The 25,076-nt window shown below is 37.1% G+C and overlaps 1 protein-coding gene across 1 annotated transcript in view; it reads right to left on the bottom strand.

Annotated features, from left to right (window-relative positions):
* Positions 1-1,346: 1,346 nt before the first annotated feature.
* Positions 1,347-25,076, bottom strand: part of LOC122079635 (ceramide synthase 1 LOH3-like) — a gene marked incomplete at its 5' end in the record, with an annotated part of 29,433 nt that continues 5,703 nt past the window's right edge. Inside the window, 6 exon segments of the mRNA XM_042646261.1 lie at positions 1,347-1,752; positions 1,868-1,928; positions 3,083-3,267; positions 5,111-5,296; positions 5,629-5,784; positions 5,922-6,151. Coding sequence (XP_042502195.1) covers positions 1,897-1,928; positions 3,083-3,267; positions 5,111-5,296; positions 5,629-5,784; positions 5,922-6,151 — 789 coding nt within the window.

A 25,076-nucleotide genomic window follows, 5' to 3' on the forward strand; every position in this document is an offset into this window, starting at 1 on the left:
TTGAACCATTTATTAAATGGTTAAAATGGTTTTTCTATTATTTCTTCCAAGCTAACTTTTTTTGCCCATGAAGTTGCGCGATCTAGATATGTCTTCTGTCCACCTTGGTTTATCTTTGTGGCTATGCAAATAATATTTCTCACAAACACACATACACACACTCTCTCTCTCTACATTTTATCTTTGTTTCTCTCTCTAATTATATTGTAATAGGCGAATCAGTCGTACACGTCAAGGACCATGCTGTCCTAGCAAGGTAGTTACTCAAATTTTTTTCCTCCCTTGGAATAAATGCAAAAGTAAATGATTCCAAATGGGTAGTATCTTGAACAAGACACTGCGGTTGACAGGTCTGTGTGCTCGTCGACGAGTGTAGAGATAAGTACTTCATGTCAGATTCAACAATAAGATGGTCCCAACAATCTTTAATAGCCTGAAGGATGCCTGAACAAATCTCTATTGCATCATAATCCTTATGACAACGGAAGCGAAAAAACTCCATTCACTTTATTCAAACTCTCCTGTGTGAAGCCAAATCAGAATTCCCTTCCACCGCCCAACCCAGAGGAAAAAAAAAAAAAAGAAGGAAAAAGGAGAATCTGCCTAGAGATATATCTTGCTGAAGTGCACTAACATTTTAACTAGAAAGAAGAGGGTTTTCTTTCTGAGTTTGGTTATTCAGTGCAGTTTACTTGCATTGGTTTGGGAACAGGCGGATATCTCTTTAACAATTCTCTGACATGAGTTATAACAGGTGAGTCATGGCACCATGAGTTGTAATCCTTGTACCAATTCCAGATTCTATTTGTAAATTTCACCTGAAGGTGCAATTACAAGTACTCAAAACTAGGTTTAGATTCCTCTCCTCCCATCACCTTGAGACAATTATAAGAGGTCAATTATATGTAACACCACGATTTGAAAGTTCATAATCTCCAAATTCTGTTCATAAAGATCGCTTGAAGATGAAGTAAAAATCTCTGCTTGGTTGCAAATGGTTGCAAATCTTTGGAAGTGAAATCATTTTTCAAAAAAGAAACAAAAAGGGAAAGTTATCATCATTCTACAACTTATTAAAACTCTTAATATATCTGGTAAATATAATTTTCAGATGTAAAATTTACTGTACCTTTAAAATCAAAACAATTTGATTGCAAAGTAAAATGAAATTTTAAATGTTTTTACAACCTTGGCCTGCAATAAACAAATATGTTTTCTAGGCATACAACAGAAAAAAGATTAAATCCAGACCAGATAGGGGAAATGGTACACAAGACAAGGATTGTGATATTTGACAATGTTGCAGTTGTACCAACACAGAAACAAAAGAAAAAAAAAATGGAGTATGTGGGAATGATTTTGATTTTCTTGAATCATAATGTAAAAGAACACTTGGACAAGCTCCCAAAGTAAAATCTGTTCAGGCTAAGACACATCTTAGGACATCAAGATTTTCCCAAGATGTTTCAGATACAAATGAAAGGATTGAACAGGATATAAGAAAATATTACAGCGTCAAGCCTTAAAAAATTCTTTACAATCAGTTACCTGACAGCCAGAAATGAAAACCAGTGGTAAATGGTGTGGTCCACAATTCTAACAATGAATATATTCTCCCAACAGTTAACATCCACCCTAACTTGCACCACACCTTGCTTCTCAACTTGTAGATCAAATGTGAAGGGCTTCTTTCATCACAAAAATTTTGAATAGATCAAACTCAATATTGCAATGGAAAAAATGGATAATTATCTGCAAGAAAAATAGATAACAGTAAACTCTTTGCCTTAATAAAGAGAGATGCTGCCAAACCAAAAAATAAAATAATAATATCATGAGAATGCAAAAATAAGCACCTGGGGCACACCTGTGGTTTCTGTCAATGTAGTATGAGGATCAATCTTCATGCTCATCTTCACCTTCAGAATCTGCACGAGAAAAAGTACTGAAAGATCAGACAACCCAAGAATGGGATTTTGACATTACCATGCCAACTTATATAACATTGATCGACTGGTAAACACAAATTTATCAAGTTAAACCCCAAGTCCCAGACCACATAGTCTTTTAATATGTTGAGTTCTATATTTGCCCAAAGCAGTGCATTAAATAATTGCAAATGCAACAAATATCTTACCCCAGGATCATGCTTTGAATAAGATAATTAACTAATTACTGAAGTTTTACTTGAACCCAATTGAATAGATCAACTGGATAAAATTAGCAGTCTATTCATTTTAGCAGAACCATCATATCTTTGAAGGATCAATGCCTTTCACATGATGACAGACAACTTCAAGATTCCGCTGATTTTCTTGTTTATATCCTTAGAATTCAGTAGATCCAGGCCAGCTATGTCACATAAACAAAGTAGGTTTATTGTTACTGAAAATTATTCTACACACTCATGTTTTTTTTATTTTAACCCTTGAATAGATGACAGAAAATTCATTTAATGCATTGGACGTTCCTTCCAGTAATCACCCTATTTAATACCAAAAGTTTTCTCTGATGATGCCAGGGGCTTTGAAACTTGCAGAAGACATGTTTTCACAAACATTAGAGGGGCTAATGTGGCTGATCCAGAGTATCCATAATAAGAGGAATCTCGAGAGAAGAGATATAAATGTACAAGTTCCCTCGCCATCTTTTCGCCTACTTTTTATCTATAGTACTTCTCCATGAATAATTACCCCAGAATATGTTTAATTTTCTTCGATATAAGAAGGGCCTTTAGCCAAACCTTTCAGCATGGATCCTGACAGGAGTATTAGACATAGACTAGCTTGGAAAATTGGCTCTTTTTGCTACATTGCATAGATTATAAGGAGGTATAGCTGCACAACAAGGGGGACATCCTGATAAATATATACACAATTGGCTGTCATCTCAGCAGCAGACAGGCCTGGGAGCCACATCTCAAAAAAAATAAAACATAGTTTGACTTGACAATTCTCAACATTGAACATGTGCCTTATTTTATGTCCATCTGAAAAAAATAAAAGAACATTTCTTTTTTGTTGAAGTCCATTCATGTGTTTCTGCAATTTACTAAATGATCTGTTGAGCTTGAGCCACATACCAGATCGAACATCTTCACTAACCCTGCCTCTCGCTTGGATTTGTTTTACAATCATTCGATAGATCAACACCCACCAATAAATATGAAGAACGAGCAAACAAAATAGGAGGATATTGAACACGTAATAGTATATGGGGCCATGACCCTTGTTTGCTTCCTTGTCTAGAGTCAAAAGAACTTCATAGCTGCAAACAAGAAAAAGAATGAATAATAAAATAAAATAAAAAATTAAAAGAACAAGGTAGAGTAGGATCTAAGGTACATTCACTGAAACAGGAGGAAAGAGCCCTAGGTTGCTCAATAAATCAATCAATTAAGAAAACAAGAAAGTTTACAATTAAAAGAATTAAGAAAGCAAAGAGTTGAAAGACAACAATGAAAACTGGGTCCCCAAGTAATATTTACTGAAACAGCACCTTTCAGAAATACTAGAATTTTAACAACCTATACCAATAAAAATTGGTGTTTATATTTAATTCAAAGAACATATTTTGAATATCATCCAGAAAATTATAAAATCTAGATTCAGAAACATGAAAATCCTACAAATAGGAAAAACAGCAAGGAGGTATTGTCAATTTGGGATAGCCGATGGTAATGACTATAACGTTAGAATTGAAAATTTGGTGGGGGAGGGGGGAATGCAAGGACAAGCAAAATAAACAGTAGTTGAAGCAAGATGTTAAAGCTTGGAGCAAAACCATTCAATAACTTATTTTTAACATGTCGAGAGATCCAAAACCTACAAGGTATTTGAGCTGGAGATTAACCTTTGGATCTAAGACGAACTGAAGGTGTGATAAAACTCTTACATATGAAATTTTAGTGAACATACCTAGATAACCTGCATAAGGATACAGAAACCAGTGTCCACCAAAGCACCAGCTCCAAAAATTACAGCATGCAAACGTATGGAAGGGAAGTGTGGGAAAAATTACAGTTACTCTAGGAATGGGAATTCCATTCACACTAGGAGTCTTTCAGAAGAATTCTAGTTAAGTAGAATCCAAGAGTATAAAACTGTTAGAATGTTGGAATGCTGTTGTGAGGTTATAGCGAGAATATCATGTAATATTGGAACACATGCTTGTATATAAGGGAATTATTGCAATTTCAAAATTTGATTCAATATATTATAGTTGGGAGGGGTCAATGAATCTCTAATTCATCCTTTCAAGAGGGAAGATGGAAGAGGAGAGGAGGAGGAGAAGTGGAAGAACATTTTGTCTGAGAAACTAAGACTCTCCCACACCTATATTGCTTCACTAATATGATACGAGGAATTATAAACACCTCCATAAGGAGATAAAAGGTAAAAAATGAAAAATACAATACAAGTCATAAGATAATAAACCAGTTCCTAAAGTGCCCATATTACATAAACTCTAACAAGATGCTGAAGAGGGTCTACAGAAAATCAACCCTATTTTACACTGTCTGTTGAGAACTTGTATTAATTCCCATCTATATCATTTGAACACACTAACAAGTAACAACAAAGATACAGATATATAACTTCAGAAAACCAGAACTTGTGGCCCTCCAAAGGACGACTTCATGGCCATTAGATCAAATATATGAATGCTCCTCCATTGATATCTATGGTGAGGTTCGATGGGTGCTCCAACCCATGATTAAACAGTAATATTATATTTAGTGTCTTTGATACAGTAACACAGTAATTTCTTTGTACAATACAGTACTTGTGGAACATTAATTACCTAATGAGAGGTGAAAATTTTAAAAACCTTCCTTTTTCTTTTTGATGGACCAGAGAATTGCCAAACATGTTAAAAATATCTGTACATAACATACATTTACACTTTTACAGTGATGTTGGTCTGGAAAGCTTGCAAAATCGTAGTACTTTAAAAGTAAACCCTTGAGAGGAGAAAATAAAAAAATTAGAAGAAAAAAAGACGAAAAAACCTATTATACATGATTGCTGTCGGCCCATTTTCTATGATAAAGTAAGAGGGGGCAATAAATCAGTCAAAAGATAACTATGAGGCTGCAATTTATATTCACCTTGTACTCCTAAGGATCCAGAATGGATAGTAAATGAGACGAAGTATGACCCATGACAAAGCAAAAAGAACGAATGAAAAGCTTGCAAGCGTTTCACATTTACTGTACTTGGACATCTTCCCGACTTCCAGAAACACATCACTTGCATCATGCAAAGCTAAAACAACTGATCCAACACGAGCAAACCTGTAAGAAATGGCAATAGATTTTTTGGGACACTTTGTAAGCAAAAAAAAGAAAGAGTAATCTTATAACATAACTCTCATGACCCAGACACCTATATTTACTATGCACCAAGCACCAAGGCTTCTTTAAAATATTATTCAACCAAAAAAAAAAAAAAGGCTTCTTTAAAATATAGAGCTATGTGCATGCAAGTAAATAAACAAGTATCAGCTTTGCACAAGGCCATCCCTAGTACTTCGTAAGTTGGGATTGAAATTTGAACCTTCTACGACACAGATGAAGGGAAGAACATCAGCCAAAGGTGGGCTACAGCTAAACCCTTCAAAATATACCTGAGAATGTAAGATAAAATAATAAGAATAAGTGTTGCTACATGATGACTCATTGACACCCCAAAGTCTGTACGCCTTGTTTCCCAGAAAATCAGAGCAAATATGGAGTATGTGTAGAATCCAGCAGCATACATATACAATCCCTTCAATTTCAATCTGAACGTCAGGGGAAACATGAATATTTAATATGAGATATACCAATCAAACTGAATAAGATAATATCAGATATGCCAACCAAATTATGGATAAAATCAAGTACTATAACTATTTAAGTCATTACTTGGAAACCTTACTTGATCTTTTGATCAGGCCAGACCTGATTTCCTGGCCCCACCCAGAAATATTCGGTATTAGTAAACCACGGCTCATCGTATGTGAGAGATAGAGCCAATATCTCAGCTGACAGATAATAAATACATTTCCATGCTGATTCCTTGAATTTATTTAGCTTATGCCTCCTTTCTTTTGTCTCAACATCCAGCATATGATGCCCCTTCCCAAGAATGATTCGTCTTGCCACTTTCTGCAAGAATTATAAATCTTCAGTTCAGAATATGCAAAAACCTGTAGGAGAATGGGATACAAAAAGTGGAGACTAAAGGGTACCCACTACAAGCGAAGCATTTCTACTTGATGCAGAATCAATTTTATACAATTATAAGGGTGACGTTCATGGATTATCTCCCAGAATCAAATAAAATAGTAAGGACCATTAATTAAATGAAGGACCCATTGAAAACATTACTATGCCACTATCCAAAATAGGATAGATTCGTTAAACTTCTCATGGTTTTGTGAAATAACACTTGCTAGCTAGTTTGTGCCTTCGTGGTCCCTCCAAGTAAAATAGATTCACTTCAGAATTCCTCAACCAAGTGCTGGAGATTCTCAAGTCACTGTCCAAATGGTACTAAAGTGTTTTTTTTTTTTTTTTTAATGAATGTTCAAATGTTATGAATTGCTCAAAACATGTATCTTTGTTTAATTTAAAGATCAAAGTTCTCGCACTCGGCAAGAAATAGTTGACAATGTTTCAACCATGATAAGTGTTCTTGATATGCTTCCAACATCAGTTTATGGACCAACTTATTAAGCAGAAAGGCGACTGAGGTGTTATGAGGCTCCTGGGAAGCGTAGGATGGGTATAAGGCATTGCCTTATCAAATAAAGTGTTATAGTATTTTTTTTTTTTTTTTTTAATGTAACCATGTTATTTGGCACAAATAGCATATTAAAAGTTACATAATTCCACTTATATGCTAAATGAAGATTAAAAATTCATACTCATTACATAGATATTCATTAAAAAAAAAAAAAAAGTGAATCTACTAAGTTCATCTTCATCATAGCAAATAATATAACTATGAAACTAAATTTTATATATATATATATATATATATAGCTGTTAAAATATGTAAGTATTTACCTCTATGATGCCAAAATGGTGCCTAAGGTTATCCACCATATTTCTACTCATGTTAGGATGATTAGGGCTGCAACTGAGGTCAGTATCGCTAGAATGGAGAAAGAAAACCAAGAAAGAAGAAGAAGAATGAAAGAAGAATGAAGGAAGAGAAAAAGGGATTAGGGGAAGAACAATTAGGAAAAAAAAATTAAGAAAAATAAGAAAAAGAGTACATTGCCGGAGCCGAAATGGCATGAGGAAGACTCGTCAGACAAAGAATCTCCGGAGGAGAGGCATTGAAGCCATAATCGCTGAAGGAAGGAATACCGGTGCCCTGGTTCTCCCAAACAAAGAAGAACACAGCCAAAAGGATTTTGCGATTTGTGATTTGTTCAACCAAAGTGTGGTTTTTGACTTTATATAGACTTGATCCCATACTTCCCAAGTGTATAGAATTCCCATAGACTTACCAATCACAATAAAAGATATGGAATCTATGCTAATACTTTAAAAAAAAAAAAAAATTATTAACAAAAAAAACATAAAAGGTGTCTGCCTTGGCCGTAAGGCGTCATAAGGCGTTGCCTTAGCCATTAAGGCGGTCACCTTATGTGAAACCCATACAGCGCAGGACTGCCTTAGCCTACCCATAACGCTAGACAACGCCTTAACAACTATGCGTCAGATTATAAACCATTTGATAAATCATTCATTATACATGGTTTGTTACAAAGAGTCACATATATTAGAGTTAACAGTAGTACAATATTAAACTTAGTCCTAGACTCAGTAAGACCAAAATGAGTTCTGGGTAGGCTCATAACCATTAGAATGTTCCAAGCTTATACAGCAATGATTTGGCCAATATAGCAAGAAAAATGAGTTTTCCAAGTTCAAAAGTCAAAACCAGGCGAAAGTCACAAAATGGGTCGGACCCATTTCATGTGAAACTTGGTATTTCTATTAAAGGACTGTAACAATTCCAACCGAAATATCGGTGAAACTGTACATATAAGACCGAAATTGCGTCAAAACTTTGACAAAAATGTGCATCGCAGGCTGTTTCGTTTCAACAGTTTACGAAACTGAAATGTTTCACGAAATATCAGTGATATTTTACAAAAACTTGTACCATGTTTACGGTTTTGCCACAAAAGTCTTGAGTTGGGTTATTTAGTACATTCGTGGGCCCATAGAAATCCCAAACAGGGTTTCACGATCCGGGATTACACCACACACGAATGCACATGCACACGCAAACACACACACGCACACGCACACACACGCACACACACACATACATCGGGTAAGATTAATGGTAAAAAACCATATCTGAATGCTGAACTACTAGTGAACTTTTGAATGAACTGTCTGCTTCCACATTTTTAATTGTTCATTGTGCAGGTGAAAGTGTGACACATCAAAAAAGTATCTGATCTGTGGTAGTGATTTGGCTAGTACATTTTGACCATGTTTACTTCACTCAAATATCATTCATTGTGGCTGCCTCTGTGAACCATATTTTAACTGGATGATTTGTGCCTTATATATTTTGTTTTCATTCATCTGGTGTGTGCACTAATATATTATCCAGGGAACACAGGAAGGATCTTGGAATCATGAAGCTTATTTTGCTATTTCCCAGTTCAAATGGATGGAACTTTACTGGACAATACCAAGAATATGAAAGGGAAAAAGGAGTCCTTTTCCACAATGGATGTTCTTCAGATATTCCTACAGATAACTGAAGATTCACATTTGTTTTCCTTTTGTACTACCAATTTCACATTTTTAATTATTAAATTTTTTCAGGAAAGAATTTTCACCTTGGTGATAAATAAATTGTAGATGTTTTTACCTCCTATATCTCAAACTAATTTTTTAGTTTCTTTTCCCCATTTTCAGGAACTAACATTTTACTTCAAGAATGTCATGCTACTTTTGTGGCTAGATTTATTTCAATATCTAAAATTCATCTTGCTTGTGTGAGAGAATATATTCTTGTTTCCTATATTTACATACCGAATATGATGCAATCCCAGGTTCAATAACCCTATGGGTCACTATGGGCCCACTTGAGCAAAAGAAACTCAATATGATCAATGGCAGTTCTGTAATTTCAGGAACAGTTCAACACCTAATATGTAGGGTAACAAATGAAAAGGATCAAACTGGAGTTACTACATTGAAGTGGAGGGCTTTCTGGAACTAAAAATAAAAGGTAAAGGATGAAATAAACTAAATATTAGAGGGGCTTAGCTGCAATTTTAATAATAGGAGTAATTATATCTAAAAGGGAAGGGGGGTTGTCTTCAACGTCTCCACAAAGGGGAGGAAGACGGAGACTAGATTTGGTTTTGATTAAATATCTCACTCAATTTCAATTGAACCCTGATTGACCTGAGATTTCAGGAGCAGGATCCCACTACCAGCCCTCTTGAACCCAACTAATGGATGCCCAAACCCCCGATTGAGGACAGGTTATTTGACCATTGAAACATTACCTGGCAGTAGGAGAGAGAGAGAGCATGTTCCTATTCTGGATCTCTCAAAATAGGAGATTGCAGAGACCAATAACCAAGGGTTTTGATCACCTAGGTAAGGAGATCCCACACCCCAAGTTTCAGAAAGAAAAGAGGCAGGATGAGGTAGAATGATCAATTATCCACAAACCCAGTAAGCCTGATAGTAGCAGGGAACAGGCAGAATGTCGGTAAGAACAAAGACAAGGAAAAATAAGAGAAGAGAAACAAAAGGAAAAAGGAGGAATCAGACAGGAGAGGCAACCCACACTCAAAATGTAATTCAATATTCCAGTCTATATTTGCATCAAGGTTGCTTACACATACTAAATAATTGAAGAAATAAATTTTCCTAACCGAACTCTAAAAGAGAAGATTCTTTTGATCCCGTAGATTATGGCCTCGAAACAGTCCCCTCTTTATGTGATAGGGCAGCACCAGGCTAGCCTCGACTTGAACCACGGAGCTTACAATGCGCTCAAGCGCTGACTAGGCAAAACACTTGATAGTGAAATGGCCAAATTGTAGGTCAACTTGTACGACTGCACCAGTTTGAAGATTACTGACGTGTGTCCTCACATATTCTATTGGTGGGTTCATGGATATGGTGCAATGTGACATCCTACTTCTAAAGGTGTCACATTCTTCTTAGATGACTTTGGATGTTTGAAAGAAGGCTGAACATTGTGGGTACACGAATATTTACTCTTTTTAAGTATTGGGACAAAGAAATGAATCTTCTTCCTGTCAAGGACCTCCTCGAGATCAAGCTCAAAAATGTGATGGGTTCTTTTCTTCTCCAGTGAGTTGACTCAGATGGTATTCTTAGTCCTATCCAAACTCGATGGAGTTGAGTTCTTTTTAGATGAGGAGAGTTGGTGCAATAGCACTAGAGTGATTGGACAAACACGACCAGGTTTGGAAACCCAAACCCAAACAGAACCGGCCCAACCCAGTTTTTTGGACCAAGGGTTGGTAGGGCTATTTATGTTTATTTTGCATTATTTATTCTTTTATTTTATTATGTTTTACTCAAATAAGATTATGTAGGAGGTAGAGTACAATTCCATTTTAGTCTTATAACTTTATAAGTAATACAACAGGAGTCTTTGTTCCTTTCCTCTATTTTTTTCAAGCACGTACTCATCAACATACAGAATTGAATGGAATAAATTTTTGGTTGAGTTTGCATACTGAAACAATACAAGAAAAAAACAATCAGAACTACTGATGTAGAAGACGAAAGAAGAAGAGAAGGAGAAGAGACTGCCACAAGGAAGAGTAACGTCCTTTCTTGCAGCAGTCCTCTCCCCATCGTATATATAGGTAATCAATTACAATACCACAAGGACTAGAAGATTCTTCAGTCCTTGTGGCAGTAGAATACTTATTAACCTAAACATTAATGACTAGAAACAACAGAAAACTGGTTGGATCACCAGAAATTCAACAGGTCTCAGAAATAACTAAGCTTCTCTGATGAGGACATTATATCAAAGAAAAATGAATCTATTGTAGAACGTATGCCTCATAAAATAGCAACTCACAGAAACAGCAGAACCAGCCATCAGATCATTCTAGAAATACTGTCAAAGGAAGGAATATGTTGGGGCATCACAGTGACAAAACTCGAGAAGGATCTGATGATCAGATCTGGAGATTCAAGATGTTGAAGATGGATGCAACAGGGTACTAATCACAAGAGCTGCAGGGTATGTCTTTTAAGTCTTCAGGCAGTATTTCAATGGAGCAGCAACAATATGGTGTTCTAAGGCCAAATAACAACTTCAGCAGCAGCAACAGGTCTTCGATTGTGTCCCAGGTGATGGTTATATAAAAAAAAAATAAATAAATAAATAGAATCGAGAATAAAACAGAAAATAGAGAAGAAGGGTTAGATGGTTGAGCCTCAAACTAGAACCTAGGCCTCTCACAAACACTCTCACAGACCCACTGACTCACTCAGCACACAAGGCTGTTGGATGGGGTAATGACTTGTGTCAAAAATGACACCAGCCTTTTTTATTCATAACAATAGAGAGAAAGTTCTAGAATATTACAAGGACCATTAAACCCCTTAAGGACCTAAGGACCCGTTTGGAATCTGACACTTTCACTAAAAACACATTATTACAACACCAAGCCCATTCTTTTGACATTCAAAACTTGGGGAGGGTTCTCCCCCTTCTCTTTATTAAATAGATTGTAATTACAAGAAGAGAAAAATAGAAACTAGTATCCTACGCATGCTTTTGGTAGGCTGCCAAATTATGTCTAGATCCCCCCCCCCCCGGTTCTTTAGAAATTAAGAAAGTAGAAAATAGCAACCTATCAAAATAGAATCTCTACCCTTTTGTTATCAAAACAGAATAACAGAAAAATACTAATTATAAAAATAGAAACTAAAGAAATAGCATGTTAACAAAATAGAAACTAATATCTCCATCAAGATCCACCAAATCTAACACAAGGAAGCAATTCACTCCCGAAAAAAGGTCAGAATATGGGTCCTGCAATGTCTAGCAAATCTCCAATAGAACCTTCTCACGCAAGCTGTAAAAAATCCTCTTCAAATACTGCACTGTTGGTCCATGGCCTATTAATGAGGCAGAACAAACTAGAATTTGGGCTTAAGTATAAGCCATATATGGGCCCAAGTGTGGGCCTGCATAGGAGTCACATTGATGGATTTGTGCTGCATCACATTGTGCTGTAGAAATCAATCTAGAACCAAACCTGGTTCCTTTGTTATCACAAAGTACAATTTCAGATTTAAAATGCTTGTTTTTTGCTTGCTGTGTGGGATGGTTGTTGGTTGCTTTCAAGAGGGCTTGGGGCTAGGAACTCACTCCTGAAGTCTCTCTTTGAAAGCATTTGCTTTGAGAGAGTTCTCTTTCCTATCGAGAACCCTTTGAGTTCATTGACCCATTCTCCTTTGGTAAACCTTAACACATTTACAGTCATAGTATTTGTTTTTTTCTTTTCGAGTCTGGTTACGACTAGGTTTGAAACGGAAATTTCAGTCAAAACCTGTACAATTTTTTTTCGAGTTTCAATGGCTGGTTTTCAGGGGCCAAATTAGCTCATAAAACTTCTAGGACACCCCATTTTAGGTCCTCTAAACATAGTGGAACTCTTAGATCATAGTTGTCACAGCGTCGTGGCAAACCAAGCAGTGGAGGGGTGGTTAATTGATTTGGCGATGAATTGCCCGCTATGGTGTTGCCATGGTGACCAAATCACCCATGTGTTAATTTTTATTGCCCCTATTTTCTGAAATTATTAAGTATGTTACAATATATACCCTAGAGCATAAAAATCAACATTAAGCAACATCAAACATAGTTGTCACGGCGCCAAGGCGAACCAAGGTGGTGGAGGGTTGTCTAAGCGCTTAAAGCGACCAATCATTATTTTTTATTTTTCCTATTTTCTAACATTATTTAGTAAACTATATATACCTTGTATCATAAAAAATCAAGATTAAGCAACATCAAGTCATTAAAAATCAACATTTAGCCATATTAAATCATAAAAAATTAACATTAAGTCATATTAAATTATAGAAAAATCAAAATTTCGAGAAATGCTCTGGTTCTATAAGCTTGACTGGTCAAATGATATTATTTTTACATGAGACTTTTTGTATTAGTTATAATATAAAACCAACTTTCCAACAAATCTAAGATTACTTAAATTTGTGTTATAATGACAAAGTTATGCTCCGGTCAAACTTATTTTTAAGTGTGTGAATGCTGTTAGAATCGCCTGAATGAAAATAATTTTATAGATATCAAAACAAAAAATTATTTTACCAGACTTTTGGTTTTTAGCAATGTTTTAACATGATAGAATTTATAAAATTTTCATAATTGAGAAAAACTCCAGCATTTAAAAGTTGAAAATCGCCCCTATAACCAAAATCCAGTATCTCCTTGGACTGGGGGGTTGACTTTTTATCCTTTTGGAATTTGATTTTTAAACTATTTTTATTGGATTCAAATAGGGGGTATTTGCTTATTTATGAATAATATCTTAAGTAAATAAAATAACAAAAATAAAAAGTACAGTGCAATAAGACAACTGTCGCCTAGGCCCCAGGCAAACCGCCTGGACGCCTAGTCGTCGCCTAGGCAACGCCTTGACAACTATGACATCAAGTCATAAAAAATCAACAGTCACACTCACATTGTCATAAAAAATCAACATGACTTATTGAATTACACATCAACTCATAAAAAATCAACATGAACATCAAGTCATCAAAAATCAACATGACCTAAGATATGTATTCAGAAATAGATATGATCAGAAAGCATATAAAGTAATGGGCTTCACACAAAACCCAATCCTAAATGTTGAGGTCATAAAGCACTTTGCAAAGTAAACAAATTAAACATTAAGGACCATTTGGCTGTAGGGCATCAGAATTTACAATACTACATTATTTCAGCCAAATGGCTTAACATCAAAGGACCTCAAGCTCAACATTAAGGACCATTTGGATCCTTAACTATTAACTCCAAAAAAAATTGAGGAACATCATCCATATGGATCATGGTGCTTTGACAATTTGACCCCTTTTGTCATTGATGATATTTAATTCAACAACAATTTAATTAATACATAAATCTCTGTGTGAATCTAAGGATTAGATTAATGCAGAAACAGATGGGATTGGATTAGACTATCTTTATTTTTGGACAGCATATTTGATGCAGTTGGGCATGGATAGAATTGCGATTAATTTAGTACTTTCATTTGTTTCTTTTATTAGTAGTGTAGGGTGTGGTCAAGTTTGTATGGAGATTCAATTTCAGATTCAGTTGCTAATTTAGATCAGTTTCCATTTTAAATTAGTTCCCATTAATTGACGTTATTTTCCTTTAAATACTCATGTAACACAATGGAGATTTCAGTTTTGAGATTTGAAGAACTGAATTGAAATTTAACGAATAGTTTTCTTTGGTTGAAGCTATGGCCGAACCCCTTTTTCTCCCTCTTTGAAATTTTCTTCTTCTCTCTTCTTTTCCCTCTCCTTCCTTATCATATTCAGTTCGCTCTTTTCTCTATTGCAATTACTTCACTGGGTTGCAGAAGGCTTGATCGATCTCTCTCGCAAGCACCCCTTTTGGCCTGATATCCGGAGCAAAGGAAGTCCTTCCCATGGTGACCTGAACCCTAGAACCTTACACCCTAATACTACTCCTGCTGCAAGTTCGAATTCTGCAACAGTGCTAATTGTCTCTCCTACCGCCAGATCTGAGTTGCAGGGATTACTGCTCCTCTTTGCTCATTGCTTGAGATATTTGCTCATCGGAATTCAGAGACCAAAGGGTGTCCAACCTTCGTCTGGAGTTTCTGGTTTATCCAAGAAGAATTGAAACAGCTCTCTCCTCCGCCAGGTTTTGATTTTCCGCCACGGCTTTTGGCTGGAGGTAAGGGACGACTAACCTATCCCATGTTTAATGTAGGGTTAGATTTAACAACCAAACCAGACCCAAGACTGCAGGAACTTTTAAACTAAGAACAACCAAAACCACCCAATAGTAAACAGCAACAACAGTCCAACTTAAATCAGTCAACAGTCCTTGAAGAAACCAAAATTAGCAGATCCACAATCAGGAATTTCAGGAAACAGAGTTTACATCAACAATTAGAAGTTCCAGCAACAGAAATAGAGTAATTAAATAAGTAGGATCAGAATCAAAACATATCAGGACCAGATAACAAAATCAGAACTCGATCTGACAGTAGGTTCTGAAATCTGACATTAACTTCTGAATTTTCAGCAGAGTATTATCAAGGAACTAATAACACATCTAAGGACTGATTTGAAAGTCCAACCCATTGGAGAATAATAACAGCAGTCAAGTTCCATACAGATTTAAACAAAACAGAATTTGGAATTCAGATCTGTGCAAAATCCATAACCGGCCAGAACTGAGTAACAGTCCACTTCAGCAAGAACCAGTGGTCTTATTAGCCTCAAAATTGGATCGAACTTTCTTCAGAATAGGACTAACCTTCGATCAAAATTAGAAGGCTATCGGATGGCCAGAACTCCCAAAACAACTAGGCCAACAGTAGATAAAATAGAGAATCTTAACCCAGAAATTATGCAGACAGATTAGAGCACTTACCTGGCTGGCTGAATGAGATTAGAAACAATAAGAAAACCAGAAAATATGAAGATCCACTCGGACTTCTCGCCGCAGAGTGTCGCTTGGATCAAACACCAAACCCTTATTCTTTGATCAAACACAAAGAACCCTCATAGAGGAGAAACGCAGTAGCATCTTTTTTTGTTCATAAAATCGTCTCTACTAATGAGAGCTCTCCTTTATTTATAATAATGATGGGGGGTTACATAAAATAGAAACTAACTTTAGTTTCCAAAAACTGAAATAGGAAACAAAAAATTAGAAACTCACCTAGTTACTAAACCTAAAAATAGAAACTTAGAAAGTCCTTTAGTTACTAAAACTGGAAATAGAAACTAACTTATAACTGAAAATTAGAAACTAACTAGGTACTGAAATTAGAAACTAAATAACCCCATCTAAAAAGGAAACTAAAGAAAAAGGAAACAAATCACTAAATCCCGTATGCAACCTTAGAACCCCTAATTTAGACCCATAAAAGTAGCCTAATACACTCCAGACCACATGGACTGAAGGCCCAACACGTATACAACCCAACCCTAAGCTTATTCCTAATAAAACAAGCCTAGTTTGGTGAAGAATCTGCATCAATGTTTGTTTCCTTAAATTAAACCCTGCTTCCCATATTACTCCCTCTTGTGCCTTTACTCTTTCATGTCGTTAGTTCAACTTCAGTTCCCATTATACCCTCAGTCAATAAATCAAAACCCCGGTATGTCCTTTAATCTTTCATACCTTATTGACCCTTCTTAGGTTCTAGTTAATTAGAAAATTGCCACCCTCATTGGGAACTTGAGTTTAATTATAGTTCTGCCATCTAGTTGGAGCTCTACTTTAATTATGAATCTGTCATTGGTCATTGCCATTGTTTTATTGAGTGTCCAAGTGGGCCCCTAAGCAATCCAATTCCTGCTTTTGGAACCCGGAACCTCATCAAGTGGTATCAGAGAGCAATTTCATAACCATATCAGGTAACATCACCAATGTTGAGTTGCAAAAATTGTATCATGAGGTACTTGAGAATCAACAGAGAACTAATGCTAGGGTTGAGAAGAGTGAAGCAAAATATGATAAGTTCATGGACGAGACTCAAGGTGCCCTCACTAAGATTCTTGCCTTTATGCAAAGATTTGAAACGCGAGTTGATGAAGGACCATCTGCACCACCTCCTCAGTTTAATGTCCTACGGATCAAAGATACACCTCATAGAATGCAACGTGATCCTGTTATACCCCAAGATGTTACTTGAAAATATTCTGACAAAGATTATGGCATTAAAGTTGAGGTTCCATAGTTTAATGGTGAAAAGGGACATGAAGAATTTCTTGACTGGCTTACCAAAGTGGAGAGAATTTTTGTTTATAAATTTCTTCTGGACGAGAAGAAATGCGAACTCATCCTCAGTAAATTTATTGGGTATGCATGTTCAAGGTGGGATGATGTATTGCACCCCAGGTTTATAAGATGACTTGGATCCATTACCAATTGGGAGGTTATCAAGTAGATTCTGACAAAGAAATTTGTTCCTCCTAATTATGAGAAGGTGATGTTTCATAAATTGCTTAATTTTCAACATGACAACAAGGATGTGGATACCTACACCCTCGAATTCCATAAACTATCTTCAAGATGCCGACTTTAGGAAATAAGCCAACAATGGGTGATGCGATATATCAGTGGGCTAAGTATTGAGATCCGACATAAATTGGCTAACACTGATTTTAGGTCCGTTGATGTGGCAGTAGCTCAGGCTAAGACAGCTGAAGAGAAGTCGATTTATTAGAAGAGTAAGCTCATGACTCCTTCAATTTATAGACCACCATGTATAAATGAAAAGAAGCCTGAATCTCGCAGAGTTGAAGAAAAAATGTCAGAATTCAACAAGGATAGTGATTGGGTGAAAACATCAAATGCCATAATTGTGGCGAGAAGGGTCACTACTCCAACAAGTGCCCCAATAGGACTCATTTTGTGAATGTAGCAGAGAGCAAACAACAGAGAAGAACAATGATGTTAATTTAAACCCTTATCCCTTTGATGCAGATGATAATGACTATGATGATGATGATGATGATGGCGAAGACGACTCTGCTAGTCTTACATCCTTCTCAAACAAACTAGTTGACAAGGCTCCTCTCTTCAGACAAAAGGGTACTCTTCTACATGGTTCCAATCCTACTGATATTCATACAATTGTTGATATCGGGGCAGAAGCAAACTTCATTTCTATGAATTTGTTCGAACACACAACCTTCCACAGAAGCAACTTTTCAAGAAGATTCATGTGCAAGGTTTTGGACCCACAGCTCGAGAAAAAGCCACTATAGTTGTTCAAGTACATCTATAGTTTGGGCTATTACAATACCATGTATCTTGCTTGGTCACCCTATTGGCACACTGCGACATTCTCTTAGGGCAACCTTGGCAACGACATACTGATATTCTCTATGATGGTACAAGGAACACCATCAAGGTAAAGCAAGGAGGTCGTACGAATTTAATGACGCCACATGCGTTATCAGATATGCCACGTCATCGACTGACTCCTGCTCCAGCGACGTGTCAGCCTACTCTCCCTCTTTTTAGAGTTATGTTCCTGTCATCTGCTTCGATATATGTGTGACCTCATCGGAAAGCTATTTACAAAGGTATCTTGGGAGCACTACCTAACTTGACAAAGTCAAGTTCTTTCAAGACCGGGAGAGTTGATGCAGTTGGGCGTGGGTAGAATTGGGATTAATTTAGTACTTTGATTTGCTTCCTTTAATTAATGTTATTTTCCTTTAAGTACTCATGCAACACAATGGAGATTTCAATTTTGAGATTTAAAGAACTGATTAAAATAATGAATAGTTTTCTTTGGTTGAAGCTTTAGCCGAACCCCTTTTTCTCCCTCTGAAATTTTCTTTCTTCTCTCTTCTTTTCCCTCTCCTTCTTCCCTATCATATTCAGTTCGTTCTTTTCTCTGTTGCAATTACTTAATTGGGTTGCAGAAGGCTTGCTCGGTCTCTGTTGCAAGCACCCCTTCTGGCCTGATATCTAGAGCGAAGGAAGTCCTTCCCATGGTGACCTAAACCCTAGAACCTTACGCCCTAATACTACTCTTGCTGCAAGTTCGAACTCTCCAACAGTGCTAATTGTCTCTCCTACCACCAGATCTGAGTTGCAGGGACTACTGCTCCTCTTTGCTCATTAGTTGAGATATTTTCTCATTGGAATCAAGAGGCCAAAGGGTGTCCAACCTTCGTCTGGAGTTTCTGGTTTATCCTAGAAGAATTGAAGCAGTTCTCTCCTCCGCCAGGTTCTGATTTTCCGCTATGGCTTTTGGCTGGAGGTAAGGGACGACTAACCTATCCCATGTTCTTTTCTTCCTTAAAATAAAACCTACTTCCCATATTACCCCCTCTTGTGCCTTTAATCTTTTATGCACTTAGTTCAACTTCAACTCCCATTATACCCTTAGTCAATAAATCAAAACCCAGGTATGTCCTTTAATATTTCATGCCTTATTGACCCTTCTTAAGTTCTAGTTAATTACAAAATTGCCACCCTCATTGGGAACTTGAGTTTAATTACAGTTCTGCCATCTAGTTGGAGCTCTACTTCAATTACGAATCTGCCATTGGTTATTGCAATTGTTTTATTGAGTGTCCAAGTGGGCCCCTAAGCAATCCAATTCCTGCTTTTGGAACCCGGATTCGCATTAATATTGGTTGAGCATTTAAGCATGATTTTTTAAAGGGTAGATAAACAAAACCAAAGAAGAAGAAGAAGAAATAGAAGCGCAGCAAAAGCAGAAGCAGACGCAGAGAAGAAGGAGAAGGAGAAGGAGAAGGGGAAGCAGAAGCAGAGGAGGAGGAGAAGGAGGAGGAGAAGGGAATTTACCTTGCTGGTGGAGCTGTAACTGACAAAACCTGTCAGAGCCAGCAACGAAGAAGGATCCTCCCATATTACAGTCGAGAGATCGAGGTTTTGAGGTTTTACAGTTGAGAGGTCGAGTGGACTATAGAGGGGTCGAGTAGACATGAGGTTTCACATGTAGCAACATGTATAGAATAACAATACACCTGCCAATAAAAATCTAAAAAAAAGGAATCATTTTTAATAAGTAAAAAAAATAAGAAAAAAAAAAACCAAATAACAAAAATCGATTGACTTGTGTATTAGGCGTGATAAGGCGACGCCATGTATTAGGTGTGATAAGGCGTCTAAGGCGACGCCATGGTGGTCGCCATTTGTGACTCACACTAATCATAGCACTGATTTTCCTTTAATTTACTGTCGGGACGCTAAATCGCCGCCGTGACGATGCCTTGACAACTATGTTGTGGACATACACTGACTTAGACAAAAAAAAAAAAAAAAAAAAACTCACACATTGACTCATTGACTCCCTTTTTCTCAAAACCTTGCCTGTCAGTTGCTGCTGTCGAAAGCGTGAAGGGAGATGATCTTCACAAGTGCAAGGAACAGCTGCTAGGAGTCAGCCTCCGTTGCTTCTAGGTTTACAACGCTAACCACCACTTCAACAACTAAGTGGATTGATCAGCCATACATCCATGGAACTAAATCTCGGTTTTGACAGGTACCAAGACAAAACCTAAGGTTGAACCTGGATCGTACTAGGTTTCGACCAGTTTCGACCATATTTCAACCATAGTTGTCAAGGCGTTGCCTAGGCATGCAGGCGGTTTGCCTGGGGCCTAGGAAAAAAGTAAATGTTTTTATATTTATTATTTAATTTACTTAAGATATCATTCATAAATAAGCAAATACCCCCTATTAGAATCCAATAAAAATAGTTTAAAAAAGAAGAAAAAAAATGCGATTCCGTCATCTCCGTCGCTGCTCACCGGGAAGCCAGCCCTGCTCCAGGTGATCACAACTATACTCCATCTAAATTAGTTCTTTTACAAATGGAGAGATGGTTGTATCTACTGTTTCTAATTGGGATTGTCTTCACGTTGAGTTGCAGAACTGTGATTCGCCGGAGCTTCAATTATCTTCCGCTAGATAATCATATCTCGTTGGAACCATCAGTGGCGGGATCGAATTCAATGCCTCTTCGATTTGCAGCAATTGATGTTAACGAGGCAAGCGACAGGAAAGTTATTGAATAGGTGCTAGAAGGGAATATTGGCAACTCGGGAACACATCATTCTTTCTCATCTTGGCAGAAATCCAATTACCCTAACATTCGAGCGGTGACTTCCCCTATTAGCAGACTATCATTCCAGCTCCGTTCTCCGAAGTACTACAAAATTTGGTTGGAATTTCGAAAATACCTCCGCAATTGGTCTCAGAATAAATGGTTTCAACCAGATATCATGTTGGATTTGATCGCTCTTGTTAAACGCCCAATTGATCGGCACTATGGACTGCCGGCAAACTCTAGCAGCCGTCGGTGTCCTTGTACGGTGGTGGGGAACAATGAGATTTTGCTTAAAACAGAGTATGATGATATAATTGACAACCACGATATCATAATCCGATTGAACAATGCTTGGACTGATAGGTTTCAACGACATGTAGGATCCAAAACCAATATCTCCTTTGTGAACAGTAATATCCTACATCGGTGTGCATTTAGACAAGGCTACTTCTGCCATCCTTATGAGGCAAAGGTCCCGATCGTCATGTATATTTATCAAGCTATGCATTTCATCGATTACATCATCGAAAATTCTTCTCACAAGGATACTTTGTTAATTACAAATCCCGATTTGATATCTTGTGTGCTCAGATTGTGAAGTATTACTCTGCAAAACGACTTGTAAAAGAGACAGGGAAGGCTTTGGATGAATGGGCAATTGCCCATGATGTTGTACAGTTCCATTATTCTTCTGGTATGCAAGCAATCATGCTAGCTTTGGGGATTTGTGATAGAGTTAGTGGTTTTAGGTTTAGGAAGTCAGCACAAGCGACTCACCATTATCATACCAGTCAGAAAGCTGAACTTCATTTGCATGATTATGACGCAGAGTATGGCTTTGATGCAGATGGAGTATGGCTGCGATCACTTGGAGCAGGGCTGGCTTCTCGATAAGCAGTGACGGTGAAGCTTGTCTTCTCGGTGAGCTCTTCTCGGAGAAGAACGGGGCGGTTGTAAGAGAGGTTGGCTCCCTCTTCTTCTTTTCATGGATTAAGTAGAGGGGCATTTAGGGTATTTGTAAAATTAGGTTAGGCATTAACAGAAAAAACTAACACTCACTAACGAGTGATAGAATCTTTTGATTTGGGGGGAGGGGAGTGAAATATTTCAAAAAACGTGAGGGAACGTGATATTTCCCTAAAGTTCAAGGGAGGGGAGTGACAATGTCTCAAAATAAAATCATTTGACCAGTCAAACTTATTATAGAACAAGAGCATTTCTCTAAATATTATTTTTTTATGACTTAATGTTGATTTTTGATGATTTGATGTGGCTTAATGTTTATTTTTAATGATACAAGGTATATTTAGCATACTAAATAATGTTAGAAAAGAGGGAAAATAAAAAATAACACTTGGTGTCTTTTTCGCCTTGAGGTGGCGACTTGTTGCCTAAGTGCTTAGGCAGCCCTTCAACGCCTTGGTTCGCCTTGGCACCGTGAAAGCTATGATTCAACAATTTGGGTAGTTTCAACCAATTGTAACCATATTTCTAGAGTGAGGAACCTAGGTTTCGACAGTTTCGACCAGTTTTGGAAGTTTCGATCAGTTTTGACTCTTAGAGTGAGGAACCTAGGATTCAAGTTTGGCCCAGAAAAATACCAGGTTTCAGTCAAAACCTGGCATATCTTGGTTTCAGCCCGGGTCAAAACTGGCCTCGAAACCAAGATTTAGAACTTTGGTCATATCAAGTATGATCAACAAATAATAACTAGTCAACTCAAAGACATAGATAATCAAGGTAGGTACATGAAACGTGGCCCAAACCAGCCCCCTTCCCAAACAGCAAGAAAAATAAAGTTTGAAAGAAATATTGAAAAGTTGGGCAGCAAGACATTGTATGTCAGGGAAACTGTATGGAAGTGGTAACTGGGTTTCAGACAGTTTACTTCATAAACTGAACAGCAGTAACAGATAGGACTAAAATGCCTATAGAGGACGAAAATCCCATTTGTTTCAGCTCATCTATGTACCCTCTGAACTTTCAGATTCTACAGAAAACAAATAAACAGATAAGACAGAACCGATGCCAGAGTTGTTTTCCTTGGAGTGGGATAACAAAGAAGCCACCAACAATCTTGCGTTTGTGTGCCAGTACATATCTAAGTATGTACACTGTAGCCTTCTCATCTAATCTTTACAGTGAGGATGGAGCTCCCGCTTTCAGTGCCAAACAGATACTGTTAGAGCAAGGTTAAAGGGTTGGTATCATTGTAAGGATGGGTCATATGCCAATTTGATGATAATTCTAGAAGGATTTTTCAATGTATATAAGTTAAAATCCTTGTGGAAGGTACAGATTGTTCAATACATGGATCGCTAATTCACTACAAGTACCAATTGAAATTGCTCTCAAATGATAGCAAGAGTTTTTTTTTTTTTGGGTGAATAATATAATTCATTACCAAAGAGAAGAAAAAATACAAGAGCCCTAAGGCAAAAGGAAAAGGAAAAGGAAAAGAGGAAGCATACACAAAAACCAAACCCTTAAGGGGGAAAGGCTAGGAGACAAGAGAGGTGAAATCCCCAAGAGACAACAATATGCTTGTTCCTTTGGGAATCTGTACTAGAAGTAGAGATAGTAGAGAGCTTTCCTTTAACATTTAAAAAAAAAAAAAAAAAAATTGGAATCCAAATCTTTTGGATAGGCTGAGAGTTGGAGGTCAATTTCCTTGTATTTTGTTCCATCCAAATTTGGTTGATGGAAGGTTGAAGGCTAGCTTGCCCACTACGTCACAAAAAGAAGATCCACCAAAGGTCATATCAACCCAAATCCATTCCCATTGAAAGGGGAGAATCAGACGCTATCTTTGCCAACATTTAGCAAGAACACATTTCCAGATGGAGGAAGAGAAGGGGCAGTCGAAGATTGGATGACACCAACTTCTGATAATATTGTCTAAGAAAGGAGTGCCTATAATCCTCAAATTCAGGTGCTCAGGAATGTGCTTAGAAGGAAACCAATCCATTGTTCAGTAGTATGCTTAAAGATAAACTGATTTTTTAATTTTATCAGACATCTCTATGCTTAAAATCCAAAATGAGTCAAAATTGGAAGTGCTTACCATGTTTTCCATCTTTTATATCTTAACTCGATGAAATATGTTTTGGGCTGCATTAAACCTTAAAATTTGTTTCATTAGAAACTCTTACACATACGCTCCTCTTTAATACTAAATTTTCTATATGTGCATACTTGCATTCGTTTATAGCACTATTCTCGGGTACTCTTTTCAAAAGAATGCTGGAAATGGTTTATCTCGGTTAAAAACTGAGCAATCATGGTAAGGCAAAACACTAGCATCAAGTCAAGATAACAGCATCAATTCACCCTTTCGGATAGAATTGGAGGATGCCATTGTGTTGATTTGGGGGAAATTGTGACTTGTGTCTAACTTGACACAAGCCCTTTTTATCTGTAATGAAATAAAACCCTAAAGGGCTTAAGGGCCTGTTTGGATAACAACCATTAAACACCTTAAAACCCATTATTACAATACTCCCCCTCAAGTTGGTGCATGGATATTACACATGTCCAACTTAAAAAAAAAAAAAATGAAAGAACCACTTCACTACTAAGCTCTTTTGTTAGACTATCTGTTAATTGATCTTCACTTCTCACAAAAGGGATGCATATGAATCCTTGCTCCAACTTCTCCTTGATAAAATGCATGTCAATCTCAACATGTTTAGTACGATCATGTTGGACTGGATTATGTGCAATGTTGATGGCTGACTTATTGTCACAATATAACATCAGCAACTGAATAGGCATACCCAGTTCTTGAAGAAGACCTCAAAGCCAAAGCAACTCACAAATATTGTGCCCCATTGCTTGGAACTCAACTTCTGCACTAGACCTGACCACAACTACCTACTTCTTACAATGCCATGTAACCAGGTTGCCACCAACAAATATACAGTAGCTCGTAGTGGAATGAAAATCATATAGAGAACCTACCCAATCGGTATCAATATATTCCTCGACTCTCATGTGATCTAAAGGAGAGAATAAGATGCCATTCCCTGTAGCTGACTTCAAGTGACGAAGAATACAAAACATAACTTCCATATGAGAGGAGTAAGGGTCATGCATCTACTAACTTACAAGGCTCACTGCATGAGCTATGTCTAGTCGAGTGTGAGACAAATAGATGAATCTTCCAACCAACCTCTGATATCGACCCTTATCAACTGGTTCACTTT

This window comes from Macadamia integrifolia, chromosome 5 (genome assembly GCF_013358625.1).
Source record: "Macadamia integrifolia cultivar HAES 741 chromosome 5, SCU_Mint_v3, whole genome shotgun sequence".
Taxonomy (NCBI): domain Eukaryota; kingdom Viridiplantae; phylum Streptophyta; class Magnoliopsida; order Proteales; family Proteaceae; genus Macadamia; species Macadamia integrifolia.